This window comes from Arachis duranensis, chromosome 1 (genome assembly GCF_000817695.3).
Source record: "Arachis duranensis cultivar V14167 chromosome 1, aradu.V14167.gnm2.J7QH, whole genome shotgun sequence".
In the NCBI taxonomy this organism is placed as follows: Eukaryota; Viridiplantae; Streptophyta; class Magnoliopsida; order Fabales; family Fabaceae; genus Arachis; species Arachis duranensis.
The window spans coordinates 36,201,377-36,210,137 of NC_029772.3; the positions used below are offsets into that span (position 1 = coordinate 36,201,377).

At 38.9% G+C, this 8,761-nt stretch overlaps 1 protein-coding gene across 1 annotated transcript; it reads left to right on the forward strand.

Annotated features, from left to right (window-relative positions):
• The first annotated feature begins 356 nt into the window (after positions 1–356).
• On the forward strand, positions 357–5,264 carry LOC107486174 (uncharacterized). Its single transcript, XM_016106734.3, has 4 exons — positions 357–2,095; positions 3,739–3,885; positions 4,155–4,271; positions 4,462–5,264. The coding sequence occupies exons 1-4, from the start codon at positions 545–547 to the stop codon at positions 5,068–5,070; spliced, it is 2,424 nt and encodes an 807-aa protein (XP_015962220.1). The 5' UTR covers positions 357–544; the 3' UTR covers positions 5,071–5,264.
• Positions 5,265–8,761: the final 3,497 nt, after the last annotated feature.

Below are 8,761 nucleotides of genomic sequence, written 5' to 3' on the forward strand. Positions count from 1 at the left end.
TTATTTTTTAATATTAATAAAAATATTTATTTTAAATTTAAATTTTAAATTTTTTATTATTTTATATTTTTTATTTACATAAAACTAATTTTATTGATTTAACCAATAATTTATTAGTTAAATTAATAAACGAATAAATTAAAAATATGATCGATTTTCGATTCCCGATTCAGTTTTTATAACTACAGTGGAAACAGACAAAGTAACAAAAGCAGTCCACGGCTCCACGCTATAAACTACAAAGAACCTCGAGCTCTTTCTTACTTCTATGTCCACTTCCTTTTTACAATTTTTCAAATCAAATGAAAGAGTGCCCCACCGTATGCGATCATAGTGATTAGTGACTCTATTACTTCGCCACGTTACACACACTCTCACCCCCATAAAAGGGCGCCATTTGCCTTTGCCTCTTCTCTCATTTTGAAAAAACTTCCCAAACCCAATCACACAAACAAAAAACCCTGCTTCTCCCTTCTCTTTCCTTTAAAACCCTAAAACTCAATATCAAATCGGTCTTATCGCGCCCCCACCGTAACCCCTTACGATGGTCCCTCACTCCTACACCCTCGATTCCCACTCTAAATCTCAGGACCTCGCTTCAACCATCGCCGCCGCATCAACACCTTCCCAAATCGTCTCCACCTGCGCCTCCATCGACTCCTTCCTGCACTCCCACACACCCGATCAGTCCCGCCACTTCTTCTCCCTCGCCTTCCCAACCCTAATCTGCAAACTCTTCGGCTTTGACGACCCAAGTAACCCTAACAAACCTCCCTCCCCCGCTGGCTGGATCGATGTCGCCATTTCCTCCAACGACTCCGACCTCTCCGCCGCACTCTCCAGTCTCCTCTCCCCAGCCGGAACCCTCTCATCCGCTATCTCCGCCGTCGACAACCTCTCCCTCGTCAAATACGTCTTCCCTGCCGAACGCCTTCCGGAGTGGGCCCGCTTCCTTCTAATCTCCTCCTCTTCCTCTCCCACCGGTGTAGCCTCCGGCGGCCCCGGCGCACTCTCCGAACTCTGCCCCTCTCTCTTCCAATCTAGGGTTAAAGAATCACCACCTTCTTCCCAAATCCAGCTCAATGTTTTCGAGTACTTCCTCTTCTGGTTCGCGTATTACCCTGTTTGCAGGGGCAAATCGGAGAATTCACACCTTGTCGAGGTTAAGAGTGTGAAGAAGTTTCGGTTAGAGAATTGGGCTCATTCGATTCCAGTTTTTGCCAGCGCCGTTAAACGTTCTGGTAATGCCGAACAGAAAACTGAATCGAATTTGTATATACGTATTCTACGGTCGTATCTGAGCGCGTATGTCCCAACCTACGACCTCAACGCACACCAACCCTACCGTAGCTCGATCCTTCACTACGCTGGCGGTTTTGATGCCAAGGTTGTGGCGCGTGCTCAGTTTCTGGTTTCTGCCTTGATTCATTTCTGGCTTGTTGATAACGATTTCTCGCCGTTTCCTTTGAAAGATTGCAAGTTCCTTGGCGTCTCTTTCCGGCTCCGGTCGGTGCTGGGAGAGACTCCACCGACTCCAGGGCTCGGTGAGGTGGTGAAAGTTTTTGTGAGGTATTTGAATTTGAGCACCGTAGCGGTGATTGAAGCTCGCGACGGTGGAGGTGCCAGCGAGTGTTGTGGGAGCCCTAGATGGAGGAATTTGGGTTCTTCTTCCTCATTTGATGCAGTGAGGGCGAAGGAATTGGTTTCGAAGTACAATTCTCTGCGGTGTTGGAACCCATGGGTGCAGAGGCCTCTGTATAGATACCTGCTGAGAACGTTCTTGTTCTGCCCTGTGGCGGCTTCCGTGAAGAATGTTTCTCAGGTTTTCTCGGTCTGGATTAGTTACTTGGAGCCTTGGAATGTAACTGAGGATGAGCTCTCTGAGCTTGAAGCTATTGCCAATGGGTCTGCTTCTGCTCTGGTGAATGAAAGGAAGGAGAATTATGTTGCCAGAAGCCGTGGTTATACTCCACAGTGGCAGGATTATGTGCTGTCTAACTACCTATACTTCAGTTCCCTGGTTATGCATTTTATTGGATTTGCTCACAGATTTCTTCATAATGATGTTGAGCTTATAATCCAGATGGTGCTCAAGGTTTCTTTCTCAACCTTCTTTTATGTTTTTCATTGTTCCATATTGTCAGAATTTCCAATGTTGGGCAATCTATGCCTTTCTTTCGTAAGTCAATGTTGTGGGCTGGGATGTTTTATGTTTATTTGACTTGCTTATGAATTTGATAGGGAGGTGGGTATTTACTTGTATAGTGTTTCATGTTTAGGACATATGGTGGAACTGAAAGTCTGAAACTGCAGCTGATTCTTGAGCACACTAGCAACTGTATAACAAGCTATATTCGGTTCCTTTCATGTTACAGAAAATTGTATTCCATTGTTTCATGTTTACGGGTTGTAGTGAGTGACTGGGTGATTTGCATGTTCTTAGTTATAATGGCTGTAGGTCCTTGCATGTTATAGTCTCATAGCAAAATCAGATTTTTAAAAGTGGCTACTAAGTTGGATCTGCATGAATTATCCCCGGTGGTAAATAATATTTACAGCTCAGTGCAATGAAGTTTGTTCAGACCAGGAGTTTTTGTCCATCATGATTGTGATATAAAACATAGGAATATTGGAAGCATTGAAATGTGGTGCTTTTAGATGTTATGGAAGTCTTTTTCAATTTTCTTGCTTTACCATCCCTGGCGGCATGGCCCAGTGGGTGGGGTGAGTGGGAAGTTAAAATCTAGGAATGCTGGATGCATTCAAACATGGCTATTAACTGATGTTGAAGTCTATGTCAATTTTCCCTTCGGCTCTGCAACACATTGGCAAGGCTTTATAGTTTCTAGCAGTGGCATGCATGGGTTAACCAAGTCATTTTAGTTTCCAAATCATTGCTGGTCTTTCCTGATTTTTATTGCACTGTTTAGATAAGCTATGTTGTACGCAATGGAGTTTTGGCCGGCAAAGGATGAACCTGTACACAAGTTCAGGATGGCCAAAATGAAGATTCTTCAATGGATTTAGTCATAGACTTATGGATGAAATCAGGAATGAGAATATAAAAGAGAAAGTTATAGGTAGCACCCATTGTTGAAAAGATGATGGAATCTTGTCTTAGGTGGTTTGGACATGTGGAGAGAAGGCCGTTAGAACATCCGATGAGAGTAGTGGATCATATGGAAGATAGACCAATAGTTAGAGGTAGATAAAGATCTAAAGAGGCTTTGTGTGAAGTGTTTTAAGCAAAATTTCTGATGAACAATCTCAGACGTGATACATAGGAAGCAATAGCATTATTTGATCGATAAAGCTAACCCCAGTTAGTTGGATAAGATTTTGTTTTCGTTATTGTTTGTTGTTGTTCTAGTAATATTAGTAACTGTAAACCTTGCATCTAAAGTAAATGCAATGGTTTATTGTTTAATTGGCATTTTGGTCTGAGGCACAGAATACTATTCACCTAACCATATATGAAATGCTAGTAAATATTTTATCTAGTTTGTGAAAGTTTACAAGGAAAATAATCCATTTACTGTTTTGGTAGTAATATCTGTGAACTGGTTAACTGTTGAAAATACATTTAGATTGCTGCTATAACATTTAGAAAGTTTCTGTGATCTAGTTAAGTTTTGCCCTTATGTGTGTATTGTTGCTGTTATTGTAGACTTTTGAGGCTTATGGGATCTTATTATAGTGATAATATATCTTTTATGTCTACTTGAATGGAACTTTCAGGTGTTAGACATGTTGACGTCATCAAAAGAGCTCATCGACCTTCTGAAGAATGTGGATACGCTTTTCCACTCCAAACAGGCTGGACCAGGCAAACCAATGTTGAACAACTTGTACAGATATGTTCCTAGTATCCATGAGCAGTTGCAGGTGGGCTTATTTTTTTGTCCTGTTTTTACAGTTCCTGCAAGTAGCATCTTTCAGTTTAGTAGTTATTTGCCCTCTGTTTGAGCTAAAAGTTTATTCTATACTTACTGTTGGTATAGGATGACTATTTTGAATTATGCGACTTTTCCCACAGTTAATATATTTTGTCATGTGCATCTGAACTTGATCAATTTTGCTTCTCACCTAAGCGCTGTATTAAGTTTGACCTCTTACCTTTACAATTGTTAAAAAGAATAATACTGGTTTTTCAGGACTGGGAAGATGGTTTATGTGAGACTGATGCTGATGGCTCATTCTTACATGAGAATTGGAACAAGGATTTGCGACTGTTTGTGGAGGGGGAGGATGGCGGACAACAGCTTCTTCAGGTCCTTTAATTCTGCTATCAAATATATACATATTATCTAACTAGATTACAACAGTCAAAAGTGTAATTATATAAGTTGTACCTTTTTTTGGGTAAAAAAGTCAACCAGACTCGTGTTTCTAACTAAAATGATATATGTAGTTGATGGTACTAGGTTTTCATCCTTTGTTCCTTTTTTTTGGGTCCTGCAGCTGTTTATACTACGTGCAGAAGCTGAGTTGCAAGCTATGTCTGGGCATGTATCAAGCCTTCAATGCATAGATTCATTGAAGGAAAAGTTGGGGTACTTATTTGATGGACACACAATGATATCATCCCCAACTTCCCCAGAGCCAATCCATCATCAACAATGTCGTGATGACATATTCAAGCCAAGAAGAGCTGGCAACCATGCGTATGTAGATGTTAAGTATAAAGGCGACTGGATGAGACGTCCAATATCAAATGACGAGATTGCATGGCTTGCAAAAGTGCTGATTAGGTTGTCTGATTGGATGAATGAGAGTCTTGGACTGAATCAAGCGGCCGAGGGGACTCAAATAAGCCCCGCCATCCCCTATGTGGAAATTACACCTGATGTTGCCCATGTCTGTGGCCCTTCGGAGGCCCTGAAGGTCTTTTTCTGCGCAGTTGTGTCTTGGCTTTTCTTTGTTGGTGCTGGCTGTTTGGGTTTGATGCGAAGATGTGGTCTGAGGGTGAACCTAAGGGTACTGGCCTCCAAGAAATTTGTAATGGTTTTGGTTTTATATGGTTCATTTAGCATATTGAAAAAAATCATACGAGTTTTGTATAGCATGTAGTGAAGAATATGAATTGGATGTTGGTATACAGAGAAGTGTAGAAAGTGCCGAGGTTTGTCCCCCCTTTTTTTTCAGTTTCTGCTCTGTAAATAATAAGTTTTTTGTTTGGCCAAAGGAAAAGGGAAAAAAAAGGAAAAAAATTCAGTCCTTCCTTCTATAAAGGGTATGTGCAGTTGCAAATCCAATTTATTTTCCATTTTACTTTATGGTTAATAATTCTAAATTTTGTCTCTAAGAATATAAAATTTTTTGTATTGAGATCGGTTCGCAGTGTTTTGGGATTTATGAGAGGAAAACATAAATTTAAAATGATTTAATTATTCTATTGATTTTATAGTTTTGCAAAATTTTTAATTAAATTTTTATATTTTTTTTAATTAGATTTTTGTATTAATTTTTTTTCAATTAAATTTCTCTTAACAGTAATTGATTTAGTATTTTAATTATATAAGAATTTAATTAAAAAAATTGATATAAAAATTTAAATAAAAAAATATAAAAATATAATTAAAAATTTTACAAAATTATAGAGATTAATCGAATAATTAAACTTTTTAAATTTATGATGCTGGTGGCAAATTGTGAACAAGAATTCAGTGAAATTGAGATGACGATGTTTCTATAGATGAGCCGATATGTATGGATAGATGTTTCTATGGATGGGCCTTATATATGTGTATGGAGAGTAAAGAATGAGGATACGAAAGGAAATTAGAGTCCCACTAGTATTTTTATCCGTAATTATATTACAGAAATATAATTTTTTTAAAATTATATTAATTTTATTTTAATATTATAAATTATGATACAAAAAATTTATAGAATCAAATTATTTTTACAAAAAGATTGTAAGGGAGAAAAGTTTCTGTTGGGCCAACCATGGAGAACTCTCGACCACATTCAACTCAAAACCACATTCAACTCAAAACCTTAAGGTGTCAAGTTAATGAGTCTCTCATCTTATAAACTCCTCACTCTTCGGATTTCTATAGATAAAAAATTAGATAATAAAATTTTTAGTTATTATTTTAATATGATAAAGTTTAATTTATTACTAATAATTAATTTCAATATTCGTTATCTAAAATTTGAAACGATTTAACTTGTATACTTTTAATTAGGTGTTAAGTCTGTTGCACAAATAGAAATAATTAATTTTTATGCTTATAATTTAAAAATAATATTTTTTTCTCTCTCTATATATAAAAATATAATTAGATATTAGTATAAAAGAAATTATATTGATAGTCATAAAATTAACTCAAAATTTTTTTTAAATAATTGAATATTGATTCTAACTTTTATCATAACATTAGTATTCTCTCTAAATATTTAATAAATATTTGAAAGAAGAAAATAAAAATATAAATTAAAAAAATAAGTACTGAAAATTTAAAACTAAATAAAAAAAACTAAAAAAATATGTATATAATAATAATATCTTTTATTTGAATTATATTATTTTGTTAATTTTTTTTTGTAGAACAAAAAGAAAAAAAAATAGAGAATGAGAGAAAAGAGAGAGAAAGATAAAGATGAAGACTAAGAGAGAGAATTTGTTAATTTTGAAAGAAAAAATTTTATTTTTATTATAATAAAAATATCAAGTGACATATTTTGATTTTTCAAATTTACTAATATAAAACATAAATTATAAATTATATATAGAGTGAGAAGGGTAGAGAGAAATAGAAAAAAAGGAGAGAGATAAATGAGAGAATTTAGAAAAGGATTTTATTAATTTTGGAAGAAAATATTTGTTTGTCTGCTCGGGTTTTCGTTGGTCCAACAGGTTAGGCTGGTTCGCTTGATGGAGCAGAGGCTTGAGGGGGTTAGGAACTGGGTGCAAGGAAATGGAGAGGGTCGCCTGTTGAGACTCGCCGGGTGACGATGCGATAGGGCCACCTGCAAGGACTCTAACACTCAAGTCAATGTCCGTACAAAGGCGGTTATTAGGGTTAAGTCAGGTGACGTACCTCCGGGAGGGGTAGGTCCCTCCCCTTCTATAGTCCGTACTTCGGGTGGGCCCCCTGTGACCAGGCCCAATTTTCCGGAAGCTTCTGCTAGCTGTCTAGATTCTATGTGGATGAGGTGATGTGCGGATCAACTCTTGGTTTGGGTCGAGCGACCCGTCGAGTCGGCTGATCTCGCTTGAACCCGGGTCACTAACGGGCTGGGGTGGAACAATGCTCCCAACGTGCCAGCCAGATGCGTAGAAGCTCGTGGCTGGTGCGTTTCGAACCACTTGGCTGAGGTCTCTCAAGTTCGAGAGTGCATTCTAGAGTTCGTGACTGCAACGCACGAGTCACCTTCATTCGTCATTGGAAGAGTCGCCTCGATTCCTGCGTCGAGCATTTAATGCTCATTATGGCCGACTTGAACCCTTTTTCACCTGACCTTTCGCACTTCCCACCGACAATTATCACCCTTCATTCCTTTACTCTCATATCTTTCATTCCTTTATTTACCAATTCCTCCTGGCGTACTGCATTCTCTCCTTACTTCTGCCTTTTGTTCGTGATTTGCTAAAGAATTCTCTGCCTTTCTCTCATACGCACCTTCAATCTGCTACGTCTCTTTTGGTAAGCATTTGCCTTTGTTCTTTTTATCCCTGTCGTACCTGCCTTTTTGTTGATCGCCATGCGATATTCCTTGCTTTTATTTACACTAGGTAGTTTGACATAACATCAATTAGATAGCTAGTAAAGGGTATCATTAGGGCTTTGCTTTTTGGATGTGGCCGTTAGATTAGTGCAAATGACCTAGCGTAGTTGTTCCTTGTTTTTTCATCTTCTTCCATGCTTCTGACCTTCCGGGTTAACTTAAGTGGTGCCCCCACTGTAGGTATGGCTCAGCGCCCCGTAGTGCCAAACATCGTTGATCGCTACATCTGGGTGACTTCTGACGTAAAGGATACGGCTTCCCGGGTCACCCGAGAAGATTTACAGGCACTTTGGGATTCTGGGTCCTTGTGTGTAGGTGGTCTAGAGGAAGCCAATTACCAGGTCTTCGTCCCGGACGAGTGGGAACATGTCTGCCATAAGATCATGGCGACCCCTTGGGCATCTGGCTTCCCTTTTCTCCATTTGTCATGTCTTTGTTGAATCATTGCGATGTTGCTCTTTAGCAACTGCACCCTAACAGCTGGGCCGCGATTCGTTGCTTTGAGCTGGTGTGTGGATACTTGGAGCTCCCGGTCTCTGTAAACGTGTTTCTTTACCTCTTTTTATTAACAAACCCTTCCCGAGAGGGTAAGACGAAAAAAGGGTACATGTCCTTTCAGGCTGTGCAAGGCCGGAGGATCTTTGGACTTTTCGAATATTCCTTCCACGACTTCAAAAGTACCTTCTTTAAGGTTAGGCCGGTCCATGGCCATCATCCCTTCTGGCTGACCCTAGAAGGGGAGAGGAGGATACCGACCTATTGGAGTTTTGGAGCTGGCTCTGACTACCTAATAAAAGTGACTTACGATGCATTACATGAGGAGGACCGCCGAATAGCCGACATCTTGTTGGCGATCTTTGGTCTTCGAAACCTTAATCCTCACTTCTTAATAGGTGATCAGAAAATTGGTCGAGCCCATGTCGGTAAGCTATTTCCCCATTTCCTCGATTAGTCTTTCCTTTTTGTTCCCACTTGAGCTTTTTATTAATTATTGGGTTGCTGACTTCTTTACTTGCATTTTCTTTTT

Excerpts from the sequence above, each read along its gene's own strand:
- LOC107486174 (XM_016106734.3), top strand. The coding sequence starts at position 545 with ATGGTCCCTCACTCCTACACCCTCGATTCCCACTCTAAATCTCAGGAC. Across the intron at positions 2,096-3,738 it reads TAATCCAGATGGTGCTCAAG|GTGTTAGACATGTTGACGTC; the intron begins GTTTCTTTCTCA and ends TGGAACTTTCAG. Across the intron at positions 3,886-4,154 it reads GTATCCATGAGCAGTTGCAG|GACTGGGAAGATGGTTTATG; the intron begins GTGGGCTTATTT and ends CTGGTTTTTCAG.